This window comes from Drosophila melanogaster, chromosome 3L, assembly GCF_000001215.4.
Source record: "Drosophila melanogaster chromosome 3L".
NCBI classification, from domain to species: Eukaryota; Metazoa; Arthropoda; class Insecta; order Diptera; family Drosophilidae; genus Drosophila; species Drosophila melanogaster.
In genome coordinates, this window is record NT_037436.4 from 9446450 (window position 1) to 9461036 (window position 14587).

At 46.0% G+C, this 14587-nt stretch overlaps 7 protein-coding genes and 1 non-coding gene across 12 annotated transcripts, besides 1 other annotated feature; 4 read left to right on the forward strand and 4 right to left on the reverse strand.

The window, feature by feature from the left end:
* Positions 1-284: part of a mobile genetic element that runs on past the window's edge.
* Positions 285-414: 130 nt separating this feature from the next.
* CG3529 (uncharacterized protein) lies at positions 415-4336 on the forward strand. Of its 3 annotated transcripts, none has more exons than NM_140058.3 (6): positions 415-613; positions 1939-2390; positions 2452-3179; positions 3240-3375; positions 3569-3619; positions 3783-4336. In NM_140058.3, the coding sequence occupies exons 1-6, from the start codon at positions 547-549 to the stop codon at positions 3978-3980; spliced, it is 1632 nt and encodes a 543-aa protein (NP_648315.1). In that variant the 5' UTR covers positions 415-546; the 3' UTR covers positions 3981-4336. The 3 variants fall into 3 exon arrangements, with proteins under 3 accessions (NP_648315.1, NP_001261630.1, NP_001261629.1); NM_001274701.1 differs by having other exon boundaries at positions 3240-3366; NM_001274700.1 differs by lacking the exon at positions 3569-3619.
* CG3448 (uncharacterized protein) lies at positions 4096-5123 on the reverse strand. Its single transcript, NM_140059.3, has one exon. It carries the CDS (start codon positions 5080-5082, stop codon positions 4375-4377), a length of 708 nt encoding a protein of 235 aa, NP_648316.1. The 5' UTR covers positions 5083-5123; the 3' UTR covers positions 4096-4374.
* A 303-nt stretch (positions 5124-5426) lies between these two features.
* On the forward strand, positions 5427-6341 carry ghi (ghiberti). Its single transcript, NM_168344.3, has 3 exons — positions 5427-5584; positions 5676-5721; positions 5849-6341. Exons 1-3 carry the CDS (start codon positions 5531-5533, stop codon positions 5992-5994), a joined length of 246 nt encoding a protein of 81 aa, NP_729495.1. The 5' UTR covers positions 5427-5530; the 3' UTR covers positions 5995-6341.
* Positions 6342-6353: 12 nt separating this feature from the next.
* Positions 6354-9832, reverse strand: phol (pleiohomeotic like). 2 transcript variants are annotated; one of them, NM_001300076.1, is made up of 2 exons: positions 9289-9832; positions 6354-9193 (listed from the first exon to the last, which is right to left on the reverse strand). In NM_001300076.1, exon 2 carries the CDS (start codon positions 9088-9090, stop codon positions 7081-7083), a length of 2010 nt encoding a protein of 669 aa, NP_001287005.1. In that variant the 5' UTR covers positions 9091-9193; positions 9289-9832; the 3' UTR covers positions 6354-7080. The 2 variants fall into 2 exon arrangements, with proteins under 2 accessions (NP_001287005.1, NP_648317.1); NM_140060.3 differs by having other exon boundaries at positions 6599-9193.
* Positions 9833-9868: 36 nt separating this feature from the next.
* CG3552 (uncharacterized protein) lies at positions 9869-12921 on the forward strand. 2 transcript variants are annotated; one of them, NM_001144454.3, is made up of 4 exons: positions 9869-10167; positions 11529-11908; positions 11962-12667; positions 12734-12921. In NM_001144454.3, exons 2-4 carry the CDS (start codon positions 11540-11542, stop codon positions 12883-12885), a joined length of 1227 nt encoding a protein of 408 aa, NP_001137926.1. In that variant the 5' UTR covers positions 9869-10167; positions 11529-11539; the 3' UTR covers positions 12886-12921. The 2 variants fall into 2 exon arrangements, with proteins under 2 accessions (NP_001137926.1, NP_648319.1); NM_140062.2 differs by lacking the exon at positions 9869-10167 and having other exon boundaries at positions 11463-11908.
* asRNA:CR45873 (antisense RNA:CR45873) lies at positions 9890-10847 on the forward strand. The gene has a single exon (NR_133196.1).
* On the reverse strand, positions 9893-11220 carry CG3437 (uncharacterized protein). Its single transcript, NM_140061.3, has 4 exons — positions 11145-11220; positions 10913-11086; positions 10317-10853; positions 9893-10231 (listed from the first exon to the last, which is right to left on the reverse strand). The coding sequence occupies exons 1-4, from the start codon at positions 11198-11200 to the stop codon at positions 9949-9951; spliced, it is 1050 nt and encodes a 349-aa protein (NP_648318.2). The 5' UTR covers positions 11201-11220; the 3' UTR covers positions 9893-9948.
* Positions 12920-14350, reverse strand: CG3434 (uncharacterized protein). Its single transcript, NM_140063.5, has 2 exons — positions 13205-14350; positions 12920-13145 (listed from the first exon to the last, which is right to left on the reverse strand). The coding sequence occupies exons 1-2, from the start codon at positions 14266-14268 to the stop codon at positions 12953-12955; spliced, it is 1257 nt and encodes a 418-aa protein (NP_648320.1). The 5' UTR covers positions 14269-14350; the 3' UTR covers positions 12920-12952.
* Between the last annotated feature and the right edge of the window lie 237 nt (positions 14351-14587).

Consider the following 14587-nt stretch of genomic DNA (forward strand, 5'->3'; position numbering starts at 1 on the left):
ATAAAACTAAGAACAATCTAATGTGGGCGTTGGAGTGGTCATGGAAACATGGGTCAACAATCTTGGGCTGCGTCTATGTCTCTGGAATCTGCACGCTTAATCTAAACATTCTAGCTTAAATAGTTCCTGAGATCTCGACGTTCAAACGTACAGACAGGCGGACATCGCCAGATCGACTCGGCTACTGATCCTGATCAAGAATATATATACTTTATATGGTCTGCCTGTTACATACTTTTCAACGAATCTAATAAACCCTTTTACTCTACGAGTAACGGGTATAACTATGTCATTATCTCAAAAACTGTGGATAATTCTTTTAAATAAAATGAAATAAAATGCTGCAGCCCTGGAAAAAAACCTATTCCTATTTACCCACTTATTGTAATGCATTTCTTTGTGGGTATTTTTCGCTGAGGCCAGCCATGGTCACTCTGCTGTAGACAAGTGCATAAACATTTCATCCAGGTGAACAAAAAGTAAATAAAGAACAATTTTAACCGCACTGCAACCCAACGGCGAGCATTAATAAGAAACTTCTCCACGATGGCTTCATTTTTCAACGTTGGCGCCTTGGGAAATGTTTTCTCCACTCCAGTTGGCCAGCGCATAGGTGAGTAAACCACCCTCCCCCCTCCAGCGTAAAAAAAACACCCACCGGAAGCGGGGGTGTGTGTATATGTGGTTAAAGCGTAATATTTTCCACAAATACAACGCATATGCGTTGATATTTACGCATTTACATTGATAGTTATCTGATTAGAGGACGCTTCAAGGCAGTCCCAATCAGACTGGGCCATTGGAAAATTGAATTTTCACAACTTTCTTCGTGCGTTTGCTTGTTTTCTTGTTTTGTTGTTGGTCTCTCACACACACGCGCACATTTCCATGTAGCGATACTCATTTGTTGTTGCCAGACCATTACTATGGCAAAGCGGTCTGATTTGATTTGAAAGGCGGTGGCAACAACGGTGGGCCTCTGATAAGATTAACCCTTATATGAGTATGCGGTTCCAACAGGCAGGTGTGACAAATCAGATAAATGTTTGTTGGTATGCTTTATGAAATTGCTCACCTTTTGGCACGCACACAAAGAGTATTGTTATTGATGCGCTCTTTTATTGTTTGATTGCCTGTTTTCCCTTCACCCCCTCCTGGCGGCCACCTGTTTTGCGCCCTTAGTAATCGCAATTAGTCATCGTTGCCGCTGGCCGCTGGGTTACATAAAAAAATGTGTTAATTTATTTCGTGTTCCCCTTTGGCTCGCATTTTCGCCATAATTTCCATTTGCCGCTGCACACACAACAAACACAGATACACACATTTACGTGCAATCGTGCATATGTATTAGTGCCGTACTAATTTGTTGCTTCGCTTTTTTTATGAGCTCACATTTTGTTATTGTATTGCGGTTGGTTAGCTTTTCCCATATCTCCTATATCTGTTGGATATCAGTGTTACGATATCTGATATCTGAGAAATACACTTTGCGCAATGGTTTCGTTTTGGATTTAAACAAATTGCTTTGTGCATTTTTAATTCGAGCAAGTCATTGCACTTGGTAGATCCTAAATTATAAACGAAAGATAATGCTCGCCCACCTGTTAAAAAACACAGTTTCAGCCGCCCATAAAAACAAACAAAGGAATGCAAATTGTTTACTTGGGTTTTCACACAGAAAACGAAAAAAATAATTACATCTTTCGGATCAAAAACCGCACAATTTACTTGGAATTATAATTAAATATATTATTATAATTAAAATGTAACGAGCGTTTTCAGAAATAAGATACAAATTTAAAAAAAAAAAATAGGGATACCTTTTTTGTTTTTGTATTTATATTACATGAAATATTGTTGCAGTTTTTTTTTCTGGAAGAACGATAGATTTAAAAAGATCTTAAGGTGTCAACTAATACTTACCTTCTCACCTTTCAGAGGCCGCCACCGATGCCAACCTGGCCTCGGAGAACTGGGCCGCCAACATGGAGATCTGCGACATGATCAACGAATCCTCCGACACTGCACGCGATGCTATGCGTGCCATTCGCAAACGCCTCTCCCAGAACGCCGGCAAAAACAACCAGGTGGTGATGTACACGCTGACCGTCCTGGAGACATGCGTGAAGAACTGCGGCAAGGCCTTCCATGTCCTGGTGGCCCAGAAGGACTTCATCAACGAGCTGGTCAAGCTGATTGGGCCCAAGAACGATCCACCAGCCGCCATGCAGGAGAAGGTTCTCAGTCTGATACAAATCTGGGCGGATGCGTTTAAGAACCAACCGGATCTCAACGGCGTCACCCAGATGTACATGGAATTGAAAAACAAGGGCATCGAGTTTCCAGCCAACGATCTGGATGCCATGGCACCCATTTACACGCCACAGAGGGTGAGTCGCTGAGGAATCCTCTTTACTTTAACCATAATAAATGCTTTCATATGCCTTTTAGAGTGTTCCCGAGATGCCCCCTCAGCTGGTGGCCGCTCAGCAGCACACAATCTCGCCTCAACACATGGCTGCCGCTGCTGCCGCCGCAGCTGCAGCCGCAGCTCCACCCAGCACAGGTCCTTTGCATTTGACTCCCGAGCAAGCGGCTAAGCTGCGCTCCGAACTGGAGATCGTTAGCAACAATATGTCCATCCTCAGCGAGATGCTCAGTGTTCTGAAGCCCGGCCAGGAGTCGCCCGATGACTATGCCCTGCTCAATGAGCTCACCTCGACCTGCAAGGAGATGCAGTCTCGCATCGTGGATCTGATTGGACGTGTCCAGGACGACGAGCTCACCGCGGAGTTCCTGCGCATCAATGACGAGCTGAACAATGTGTTCTTGCGCCACCAGCGTTACGAGAAAAATCGTTCGCAGGGCCAGGGTGCTGGTGTTACCTCGCCCTCGGCTGTGCTGGGCGCAGCCATGGGCCTGCCCGGTGTGGGAGCAGCTGGAGCAGGAGCCACCACGGTGGCTACGCTACCACCTCCGCCCACAACTACCGCCGTGAGCAATACGCCGCAAAGTGACCAACTGCTGATCGATCTAATCGAAAGCAGCGAGGAAGCCCAACTGCCACAGAGTTTGGGACAGATCAGCCTGGGTGGTGGAGCACCCATTGGGGTGCAGAGGAGCGCACGACCTGCCGATGAATTCGATATGCTGGCACAGTCGCGCACCGATGGCAACCAGTCAGTAAAGAGTGCTTTCCAATCGAGCTCATCAAGTATTAACAATAATTCTTTTTTTAGTAAATCGGACTTGCTGCGGGACATTCCCTCGGTGGACGCTGCTGCTGGGAGTGTGACTGCCACCGCCTCGCCTTACAAACCAAATCAACCGCAGCAGGCACAGCGCTCAGCCGGCGAACCGCCGGTGGTAAGTAAAGTGAGTAACTAGCCGCCGGACAGCCGGTCTAACTAATGGCGTTCGATTTGTTCCCTTACCTTTTGACCTCGTTTTCGCCATTGATTTACACTATGTGTCTAAATTTGAAAATATGTTTTGGTTCTTTTTTGTTCTATGCAAATTGCGTTTGGTTTTCGTTTCGTTTTGTTGTTCGGTTGGCGCCCACACACAGTCGACGAAAGAGAATGAGATCGACGAGATGGAGGCGTGGTTGGGCAGCTCAGTAAGTAGCCATTCGAATAGCATTTTGTCTTTTTCTAAGCTCATCTTACCATGCACTCGGCTTCAGTTTCTCGATTTACATACTATTCCTTTGCTTCTTAGCTTCTGTCATCCATTTTCGAGTACTTAATATGACTAATGAGTCATTTGTTTCCACCACACAGCACATCGAGGGAATTGAGGAGCTGACCAGCTCGGAGTTTGACAAATTCCTAGAGGAGAGAGCCGCTGCCGCCGAGAATCTTCCAACGATCAGTGCATCGAACTCCGCCGCCAGTGCCACGACAGGATCGGCAGGAGCCGATAGCTTACGAAAGACACCAAAGAAACCGGGCGCCGAAGAGGATCTGCTCGCGCTCTGAGTGATCTCCGCCAGCACCATCATCGGCTCTAATTGTTTACTCTTTCAAATGTTATACACACCCTAACATACTTATCCGTAACGTCTATTTGATAGCAGATACATAGTAACACTTTATGTAAAATGCTTTTATTTTTTACAAAAACAGCAACGATAACTATTGATTATATTCCAAAAAAACAAGCGATCTTTTGTTGGTCTAATTGTAAGCCACGTCTACACATTGATGGTAATTTAATGTATTACGTTACAAGTCTATTTGTTGTTTATTTATACATACATTATAAAGCTAATTTATTTTACAAAATCGAAAAGAAAAACTAAAACAAAATGGAAATACATTTCAAGCACATACCGATTTCGTCTTTGTTTAAATATTTATATTACTAAGGGGCTTAATCTGAGTCGTTATCTATATTCATGACTTGAGTAGCTGCTCCGTAGGCATCGTCCTCGTCATCAGAAAAAATCCTTTGATTATTCTTTGCTCTTGATACTTTCCCGGATCGTTTTTCCAACTGACTCTCTAAATCCCGGATGTGGGCCTTTTTGCTGTTCAAAAGCAGCAGGAATTTCTTGAGAAGTTCCTCCTCCTTCAGCTTGCTGTCCCTCACATACTTTTCATATTCAGCCAGGGATGCGGTTGTCTGGGCGTCGGATTCGGTGGCTGGAGCTGCTTGTGGCTTCTGCTGACCAGCTTCGATGGCTGCATCCAGCATCTGGTAGCAGTTGGAGACTTTTCTAAGCGGAACATCCAAGTACAGCGTTTCGTATCCTTCGCATTTGTACACTTTGAACGCTGGTTTTTCGACATCTTCCATGGATATTTCATAATCAAATCCTTGGAGTCCCATGTGCGTAGTTACGGCACTTTTGCACTCCGCAAAGAAAGCATCGTAGGCCTGTTCCAATTCACTGGCTCCACTTCGAAACTCATCGTATTTTACAATTGACCGGTAGTTTTGATTGTCAGAAGTGGTCAGGATGTCAAACTCCACGTCGTCGTCCATCCATTTGCTTCGGACATAAATAAACGGCTTTACGTCTATTTGACTATGTGAGAGCTGAGAGCGTTGAAGTAATTTAACCACAAAGGTGGACATGTTCGGCAATATTTTAGTTTCACAACTAAATGTAAACAACTGTTGCGGGGTTTTTAAAACAGCTGTTTACAACTGAGTTGTCAGATTGATTAAATGTATGTAATTTTGATAGAGTGCTTATGGCGAACGTTTAAGTGTACGTATATGTACTCTTTTCAGTAAAATTAAATAAATAAATACATCTTCAAATATTTCCGAGAGCTCAAATATTTAAGTTCTAATTAACTTTAACAGTCGATATACAACCCTTCTATTAGCATTCTAATATTTTATTTTATTAAACACGCATTTTGCAGCACTAGGCGGTCCAAATTATCGATATGACAGCGATATCGATTAACCGTGTTTAAGTTAGTACACAGCCAGTAGGAGGAACTAAACAAATTAAACGCGCTGCACCCCTATTGTTTGTCCTCTTTTTAGTGTTTTACTCGATTCGGCACCCGCAATGCTTGACAACCTCGTGGAATTCGCCAGTTACTGGTGGTTTCGATACCTCATGGTATGTAATGGTCATAAAATTACGCACATATTCCACCTGAGAAGCTGCGCTCCACGGGATTTTGATTTAAATGAACCCCATTAACTTGCAGGTCACCGAGCTGTACATGGTTGAAAAGTGGGAGCGGATAACGATACGTGAGTGTTAATTGCTGTTAATAAAATAGCACACCCTCGAACTAGTTGGGAATATCCGACGGATTCGTCATGCTTCTGGAGAATTTATACGCTTATCAGGGTTATTATTGCTCTCGGTTCATTGCAGACGTCATTTTCATGGTACTCTTCTGCGTTTTCTGGTACTTCAACTACTCCGTGCTGCTCTCGCTGGCCGGATTGATTGGCCCAACAAGTGCCTCCATCGCGGATATTATTCCCGGAGTTCAAGGACATGGGCTCAAGGTCACCTAAAATACCGATCAGACCATGCCCAGACCAATCGTGTGTACTGTTCTCCGTTCCAATATCCAAAATAGCCGCGTATCTGTACCTCGCCGCGATGCTTTATCTAATCCGCACGCGTTTATACACCGCAATCAATGAATGGAACGTAGCTGTAGGCGACACATGTCCAAAGAGGCGATCTAATCGCTTGCTGATCCGAATCTGAAGTGGACAACACCCGGCGACTGTCCATCAATAGCTGCCTCACCGTTTAATGTAGTTATCTAGCAGTAGTTACAAGTTTAAAGTCAGTTAATAAATCTAACGCTTACACAATCGCACTGTGAAATAGTTAAAAAAAGAAATGATAAATGATATACGCAAGTGTTGTTGCATTGTTTTCCTGGTTTATTTTTGTTTAATTTTGAAGAGGTATTTCCCTTGTTTATTCCGACTTAACTGATGTGCTTCCATTTGTGAATTATTGTTAGCGCCAACAGACGTTGAACATGCTAAATCCGTACTTCAATGCTCTAAGTGTTATAATTCATTACAAAAATATATAGATAGCCTATGGTGTATGCGTATTGAATATGGTAAAACTAGTTTTGTGTATTTTTCTTATTTTTTTGTTTGTTTTGTTTTCGTAGAAAAGAAAGTGCGCGTTTTGTTATTCGAGCGAAGATCGCACACGATTAGTATCAGATCAAATTGGGGCTTTTTAAGGTGACAGTTTGGCTGAGTTCTTCGGGGATTACGGTTCAGTTTTGGTTTTGCGGGGGGACTCACTTAGCCTACGGTACAAGCTAAACTCTTAGAACTGCTCTTCATCCGTGAAGGAAATTAATTAATGGCTACCATCTAACTTCCTTTTGCACTGCAATCCTATTTTGTTAGAGAATGAACTTACACTACTTACTTAAAGGGCGGGCAGCGGGCGGATGTGTTCACCAGGTGACAATCTTGTCCGGCCGCTCCGCTCGTTACAGGTTACAGATACAGATAAAAACTGGCTACAACTAACTGTACAATAATGCCTTCCGGAGCCAAAGGAGCTTTAATATTTTAACCATCTCATGCCAATACCTGCCACACATTAAAGCGCACTACTAGTTAGGATGTTAGGGACGTGCCATCCAGCAGCACCGACGCCACCTCCTCGTTCTGTTCTACGTACACTAGACGAGGATCCTCGCCAAACTCCAGTCGCCCGTATCTGGCCACCAGCGGTGTCTTGTTGTTGCTCACTTGCGGTGCGCGCGGCCACTTCCTTTTGGGCTTCGTGTGCGTCAGCATGTGGGACTTGAGGTTCGTTGACTGGGCGAAGCACTTGGAGCAGCCATCAATGGGACAGTGGTAGGGCCTATCGCCAGTGTGTATCCGTACGTGGGTGCGCAGATTGAAGTCCAGCGAGAAGCGCTTGCCGCACCCCTCAAAGGTGCACTCAAAGGGCTTCTCGCCGGTGTGCACCAGCTGGTGGCGCTTTAGCTTGGAGCTCTCTACAAAGCTCTTGCCGCAGACGTTGCACACATGACCGCGCGGTCCGTGCGTGTGCATGTGCTTGCGCATGGCCGAGTGGTTGCGAAACTCCTTGTTGCAGCCGCGATGGGTGCAGCGAAACTTTGGCTCCTCATCCTCTTCGCCGGCCGCGCCAGCTGCTCCCATGGCATTACCAGCCGTCTGATTGGCCACTGCAGTCGGTAATTTGGTTACAATTGTGGGTCGTTGGGGTCGGGCTGGATTGCTGGAAGCCACTAGTGGCGGTGGGGGATTTGGTGTCGCCACCTGAGCCGCCGCCGTGAGTTGCCTCTTTGTCACCTTTGACTGATTTCCCGCACTTTTCAGTCGCACATTGGTGCTGCTGTTCTGGAGCACTAGTTTTGGGAGAGCCGGCTGTGGATTCGGTACACATCCGTTGACCTTCGATAGCGCTACCGACACAGTGGCTGGACCTGGTCCCGGTGTCTGTATCAGCTCCACATTATTCGGCATGTTCTCGATAAGCTCGATGTTACCATAAGCTTCTTCCAACTGGTTTTCCGCATAGATCAACTGTTCACTTAGCGGCTGGCTGTCCTCCTCGCCTTTGACATCGCCCATAAATGCATTAACCACCTCCTCCACATCCGTGACCGCAGAGGCGCTGAATGGATCGGGTAGGATGACGTACTCGTTGCCGATGCCATCGCTTAAAACATCGTGGTTGATCATGTGCTCGTCAATAATAAGCTTTGGCATGCTGGGTGATCCTTCATTCTGGGCGGCGGAGGAGGACGTCACGGATGTGGTGCCAGCACAACCAGGTGGTTCCTCCAACTCCTCCTCCTCGTCCTCATCCTCCGAGTTGAGCGAGGACCAAAGGGTGACATTGAACTCATCCTGCGTTATGCGTATGGGTACCTTTGTTTGCTTCCAGCGCTTGGCCGCTGAATTTCCCATGGGCCTCTCGACGCGACTGCTTCCAAATAGCTTAAAATCCTGCAGCTGGCCATTCGAACTGTTTGAATCCTCGGTCGCCTTCATATAGAAGTCGCTCTCGAGCTGCTCCTCCTTGATGTTTGTGGCCTCGATGGTGGTTAGCATCTCGGAGGCAATCTCGAAGGCATTTGTCGTAGCCGGCGCGGTAGCCTCATCATCCTCATCGCCATCGCCATCGCAGGAGGATGTCATCTGCTGTCCATCCTCCTCGATGAATTCCTCATCGTCGCTGGTCTGCTGCATGATGATCGGCGGCGGCAGTGCATCTGCCGTAGCCACCGTGACCGAGGTAAGTCTGTCCAGCCGATCCACCGGATAGTATTCATAGTGCTCAAAGAATTCGCCTGAGTCTACGACGATATTAGCCTCATCATCATAGTCGTCGATGATCTCCTCGATCAGGAAGCTCTCGCTTTCCTCGCCCATCGGATCGCCCGCCAAAACGGTGTACGGATCTTGCTCGACTATGGTAGCCGCCGTAGGCTGGTGTGCATGAGTGAAGTATGCCGACGACGGGGCGGAGTGCAGGGGCAACGGTACCGCCGCAGCGGCCAGCGATAGATTCTTCACGATGGGCGCTCGTATCTGATGCAGTTGAGGCTGGAAGTTCCCTCCGACGCCGACGTGATGATGATGACTTGTCATCGCGGCTGCTCCGTCTGCCTGTCTGTGTGCCTGTATCTGTATGCTTGTATTTGTGGGCGCTCTTGCTTCGTGCGTGAGTGTTAGTGTTGTGTGTGCGAGCGCGCTGCGGAAAAAGTGGGCAATTAGTATCTGGCCAAAAATCCGTATTATGTATATATCTCTATATATTCGCCAGACTTCCAAAGTGGACAAACGTACGTGTTTTCGTCGGTATTGCTGCACTGAACTGGCCTTTCCCTCCACCTCTTTTTCCACTTTTTTGTGGCCAATGCCTATCGTTTATTGTGCGACGGCGGCGGCAGACGGCGAATGATGCGTACCGCTCGCTCCGCTCCGCCCGCCACTCTCCTGCTGCCCAATGGCGGGTTAATTCTCGCTTTGGATGACCACCTCGATCCCGCTCACCTCGGGCAGTGTAAATATTTTGAATTTTGCCGGTTAATATGGCGGAATTGTATTTTCCAGAAACGGCTCGGTACTTTCTCTCGCGTTGCGTGTGTGGGGTGTGTGTGTGTGTAGTGTGCAGCGACAGGCGCCACAATGCAACCCTGCGCGCGCTTTGTGTATATCTTAAGCGGTTTATTCAGCGGAGATTGGTTATTCTCTTCGCATTACTTCGCAAAACAGCACAAATGTAATCTTAACTACTATTCAAAAATTGCATTTTATTAACCTCCAACTGGCAAACCATTTATTAGCTGTAAATACCGCGGCGTTCTGTCTTTCGATAAGCGATAGGTTTGTTGTTCTGCCACCAGGGTTGCCACCCGACAAGAAAACAAATGCGCAATAACAATAAATTAATCTCCATGGCTTTACTATTATTTCGAGCTATTTACAATTGTTGCTCATAAATAACTAGTTAAATTTCTTTAGCAATAGAACTTCTGGAATATAAATACGCTTCAGCTTCGACTCCACAAAGCGCTCGTGTTGGGGTGTAAATACCTCTGCATTGTGGTTAAAATCAGTCTTATTAAATTGCACCGCCTTCCTATCCGCTGTTAAGGATATATTATAATGCCGACATTGGTCCTGCAATCCTGTTGGCCCATCGAACAACAGTAAACGCAACAAGTAAGGAACCGGCACCGTAAGCTGTTTGTTGTTGTAGGCATGCGTGAAAATCTGCAACAAACTCCTGCAAATATACATACATACATATGTATTTACATTAAAAATGCATCATGTCAATAAGAGATCCAATAGAAAAAGTTATACTGTACCTCCTTATCACCTGCAACTTGGCGGCAGCTACCGCGCACAGAATATGCGGCAATTGTGGCACACCCATGAGCACTCTATACAAATTGCCCTGTTGGAAGGCCAAACAGATCCCAAAACAAAGCTTAAACGTCGCATCCCGACGCACATAGTCCGGTAAGGTGAGGGCGCGTGTAAAGGACTCGGGAGAACCCAGATTAAACAATTGATACAGGCTCTCTATGAAGCAGCGCCGCTCAAGCTCACGAACGGTGGGTTCTCTAGATGATTCCAAGTCCTCCAGTTCTTCGTAACAGCAAAGCACTCCCGTGAGGCACTCTTGCAAATGCTGATTGCATATCTTGAGATCGAACTTCTCGATGGGCTCCTCACACAAGCGATAGCGACTATATGCCAGAAACATCACAATGGGCTCTAACAGGCAAATCTTCTGACTGGCATCGTACATCTGGATCACGATCTCCCGACGCACCGCCCTCAATCGATCGAATATGAAGTCGTAAGCCACATTGTACGGCTTTCGTGTGTCCAGGATTATGCTGCACAGTATATTAATTATCAGATTTAACTTGGCTAACTAAGCGCCTAATATACTTGCTCCTTGAGCAGATATTCCACTGTTTTGGTCAATGCCGCTTCTGTGCGCATTTCCTTGGGCATGGGCATCTTGACATCGGCGGCGGAGCGTGTAAACTCCTTGACCAGGACTCCTGGCTTGTTCTTCTGGCCATTTTTTAGCTCGAAATAGTGCAAAAGCTTCTCGCGAATACGCCTGAATGTATTAAACGGTGTTATTATATTAAATTCGGGTTTAAATTTCGTTTACCTACATTTTCGCCTCCCCATCGGGACAGAAACTTTCGCAAGATCCTCGAACTTGGGCCATTTGTTGATGAATGCAGCCAATTTCAGCAGCAAACAAACCAGGGATGCAGGTCTTTTGGATCAAAGGCGTAGCTCAAATTTTTTAATGGGGTTCAGAAAATAAAATATGCTTCTTAAATCTCGTACGCCAGCTTCTAACTAATAAAATTCCGAAATTGGGACTTTATTAGGATCCATATTTATAAAAACGAACGCGCTGACTCGTTTTTTTTTTTAACCCTCTTGCCACGCCGCTGAAGTCAGCAATCAGCTGTCTGGGCGGTCTGGGTTGTCAGGTTGTCTGGGCCTTAAAATTGTACTAAATTTTCAGTTTGTTTTTCCCTGCCCAGCACAAAACGAAATGTTTTCGCGGCATTTCGCAGCCTTCTTTCGATTCAACCGATATGTTGCCCAAAAATACAGCAGTTTTATAGCCGCCGGCTTTAGCAACAGGTTTTCGCTGAAGGTTGCAACTCTGCTGCCGCTGGTAGTCCTCCGATCCGCGGATTGCAGGCAAAAAGAGGACCAGGAGGTAAAGCGACCGGTCCGTAGGCGAACCATGAGCAAGGTTAAGTACGAGACGAGTCTGGAGGGGAGGGCGCAGCTCTATCTCAACGCCATGAAGGTGAGATGGGACCAGCTGCACAAGGTGCCCGGGCTGTTTTCATATCAATTGGAGAAATCCCCTCAGAGCCGGAAAATACCAGGATACTGGGGCTTCTATGCGGAGGTGAGTGTCATATTCTTGTTCTCTAGTAATATTTATTGATTCTTGTCCTCCAGCTTAATTCAGATCGAAACCGTAAGCGCCGACGTCCCCAGACCATCGAGAGCCTCAATCCCACCTTTAAGCACATGATGTTCAACTTCAATAAAGTCGATGCCCAGGAGGTGATCATGACCATTGATGATGCACACGGCAGTCCCGAAGTTCAGATGATCATAAACAAGAGCCCAATCACCAAATATCATACTTTGATCTGCCCGGAAGTAGGTAAAAACCATACCCAACGGATTACCCGTGACGCTCTTCAGTTCTGCATCACCTTTATGCGAAATATCGATGATAAGGATATGCGGATGGGTTATAATAGCCCTGGAGCGCTGGCATCTGTAAATCACCTTCACTTTCATCTTCTCCACATGCCCCAGGATTTATATATAGACCATGTTCCCTTGGATGAGCTGGCCGGTGGCTATGTTTATCGTTTGAGCCGTAGGGCGCCAACGGAAGGAATATGTATAGTATTTAACGAAAACGATAGTGATGAACAGGTGGCGGAGAAAGTGGACCAGCTCTACATGCTCGCCATGTGGATGTGCAAGAACAATATGCCACACAATCTGTTCCTCACCCAGGATCGGAGACCCGGAAAAAGCGGTAATATTAAGGTATTCGTATTTGCCCGCTCCGAGTACTGTGTAAACAAGGATTTGGCCGAGTTTAATGTCGGTTTCTGTGAGTTGGCTGGTTACATTCCCTTGCCAGGTAACATAGTCGCACTATAAAATTTTGTTGTTGAACTAACTAACTAATCTGTTCCTTCGTTAACAGATGCTGATAAAATGGAGAACCTTACAGAGCTTCAGGTGCTATTTAGGATTCGAACAATAACTGGCAATGCTCCAAAGGCTGTGTACGAGCAAATTACGAGTATGGTCGAAGGACAAGAATACTATCTTTGGGACCAACCATTGACGATATGAAACACAGAGAATAAATAATCAGAGGCTTCTAACTAGACTTAGTTTAGCGTTTAATTGGTTGCTCATGTCATACTGCTGCCGCAGCGAATCCTTTCCCCATAGTGGCCTTGCTAATTACTTTGGTATTGGCTGCGATGGAATAATCCACCTGTGTTTTCCCATTCTGATTTCTTACGAGCTCCGTCAGCTGTGGAAGCGTATCTTTAGCCACACTCTCACGAATTTTTTCAAAGAAAGCCATGTAGTGATAAAGGTTGTGACTGAAAGAATGAGAAAACTGATAAATGAAAGAATAAATTAATTGACAAAGATCACTTACACCATCAGTAAGATGGGACCTAATAGTTCGTTGGTCTTGTACAGGTGGTGAAGGTAGGCACGCGTGTGTTTCTGGCAAGTCAAGCAATTGCAGTTGCTCAGCGGCGGAGTAAAATCCTCCTTGATAGCTTCGTCGGTTATGTCCAAGAAAGGCACATGCTCCACTGCATCCTGCACAAAACTAAATGACAAAGCCTTGAAGTTTAGAGAAGCACAATATGCGTAGGAAGTGTCAAACACATCGATTCCTTGTTGGATTAGTTCCAGAACGGTTAGGGGCGTGTATGCACCCGGCAATATCTTAGGCTTGTCCTCCTCCAGCTGCTTGACGCAGTGCTCTACTATTGGCAGTAGTTTGGAAGTGTCCAAAGTGGTCGCTGATAGACCATTCGCGTGGAAACCCTCGAAGATGTAACCTCCATAGCTTCCCGCTGGCTGTTCCCGGGCATGTTTAATGGACTGCGTCCGAGCAAAGGTGTTGTATCCGCCCACAATGGGAGCTAGCAGAGTGGAATTCACCTTGCCCCGGTGCTCGTAGATGTATTGCATAAACTTCTCTGTCCTGTCAACCGATTTCTGAACCCGCTTCTTGGCACTCTCTAAATTTGTGTCCGCATCGCAGAGTCCCTCATACATGTCCGGCTTGAAACTTGCTACTATTTCCATGTAGCGCTCCGAAGAGAGCGATTCCTTGCCCCTTCTCGTAAACAACGGCAGTATATCCCTGTCGTTACCTCCGGAAGGCGTTGTTTCACAGGGATCTCGTAGCAGGAGAATATTTAGATGTCCTGGTAGTCCTACGTAGTCGCTCAGTCCGCGACCCCCACCACTGTTCCAATGCGTAAGTGCCTCGGTCATTTGTTCCATTGTGGACAGTGTGAATTGGAGCACCTGTGGCTTCCGGCTGACATGAGTCTCGAAAACATCCGCACTCAGCCACGGAATGCTTCCGCCCTTAGTCGTCTGCAAAAGAAGGGGAGTCTTGAACTCGGGTCCTCCATCCCTGATTCGCAGTTGACCTAGTCGACCAGAATTCTTGCTAATACTCTCGATTGCAAATTTCATTCCGGCTCGAATGAGTATTTATTATTGGAATAAATAACAACCAACCACACGTTTGAAGCGGTTCCCGATAACGATAACTATTAGTGATGGCGATTTAGCTGCTTTTATTTATTTATAGCCACGTGTGCTGCCGCGTTAATTAAGTTCAAAATATATGTCTAATATAAAAAAAATTCTTAAATTAAGACCACCATTTTAGATCCTCTCTGATTGTGTTATAGAAAATTAAGAAAAATGTCAGAAAAAAAAGAGGGCGTAGGAGACATCTAACCACCAAAAAGGAAGGAAGTTTACGGTGTCAACGATCTGGCAACCCTTT

Excerpts from the sequence above, each read along its gene's own strand:
- CG3529 (NM_140058.3), top strand. The coding sequence starts at position 547 with ATGGCTTCATTTTTCAACGTTGGCGCCTTGGGAAATGTTTTCTCCACT. Across the intron at positions 3,180-3,239 it reads TCGCGCACCGATGGCAACCA|TAAATCGGACTTGCTGCGGG; the intron begins GTCAGTAAAGAG and ends TTCTTTTTTTAG. Across the intron at positions 3,620-3,782 it reads AGGCGTGGTTGGGCAGCTCA|CACATCGAGGGAATTGAGGA; the intron begins GTAAGTAGCCAT and ends TCCACCACACAG.
- CG3448 (NM_140059.3), bottom strand. The coding sequence starts at position 5,082 with ATGTCCACCTTTGTGGTTAAATTACTTCAACGCTCTCAGCTCTCACAT.
- ghi (NM_168344.3), top strand. The coding sequence starts at position 5,531 with ATGCTTGACAACCTCGTGGAATTCGCCAGTTACTGGTGGTTTCGATAC. Across the intron at positions 5,585-5,675 it reads GGTGGTTTCGATACCTCATG|GTCACCGAGCTGTACATGGT; the intron begins GTATGTAATGGT and ends ATTAACTTGCAG. Across the intron at positions 5,722-5,848 it reads GTGGGAGCGGATAACGATAC|ACGTCATTTTCATGGTACTC; the intron begins GTGAGTGTTAAT and ends GGTTCATTGCAG.
- phol (NM_001300076.1), bottom strand. The coding sequence starts at position 9,090 with ATGACAAGTCATCATCATCACGTCGGCGTCGGAGGGAACTTCCAGCCT.
- CG3437 (NM_140061.3), bottom strand. The coding sequence starts at position 11,200 with ATGGCCCAAGTTCGAGGATCTTGCGAAAGTTTCTGTCCCGATGGGGAG. Across the intron at positions 11,087-11,144 it reads CCCGATGGGGAGGCGAAAAT|GCGTATTCGCGAGAAGCTTT; the intron begins GTAGGTAAACGA and ends TAATACATTCAG. Across the intron at positions 10,232-10,316 it reads AAGTTGCAGGTGATAAGGAG|GAGTTTGTTGCAGATTTTCA; the intron begins GTACAGTATAAC and ends GTATATTTGCAG.
- CG3552 (NM_001144454.3), top strand. The coding sequence starts at position 11,540 with ATGTTTTCGCGGCATTTCGCAGCCTTCTTTCGATTCAACCGATATGTT. Across the intron at positions 11,909-11,961 it reads ACTGGGGCTTCTATGCGGAG|CTTAATTCAGATCGAAACCG; the intron begins GTGAGTGTCATA and ends CTTGTCCTCCAG. Across the intron at positions 12,668-12,733 it reads TGGTTACATTCCCTTGCCAG|ATGCTGATAAAATGGAGAAC; the intron begins GTAACATAGTCG and ends CTTCGTTAACAG.
- CG3434 (NM_140063.5), bottom strand. The coding sequence starts at position 14,268 with ATGAAATTTGCAATCGAGAGTATTAGCAAGAATTCTGGTCGACTAGGT. Across the intron at positions 13,146-13,204 it reads GGTCCCATCTTACTGATGGT|TCACAACCTTTATCACTACA; the intron begins GTAAGTGATCTT and ends TCATTCTTTCAG.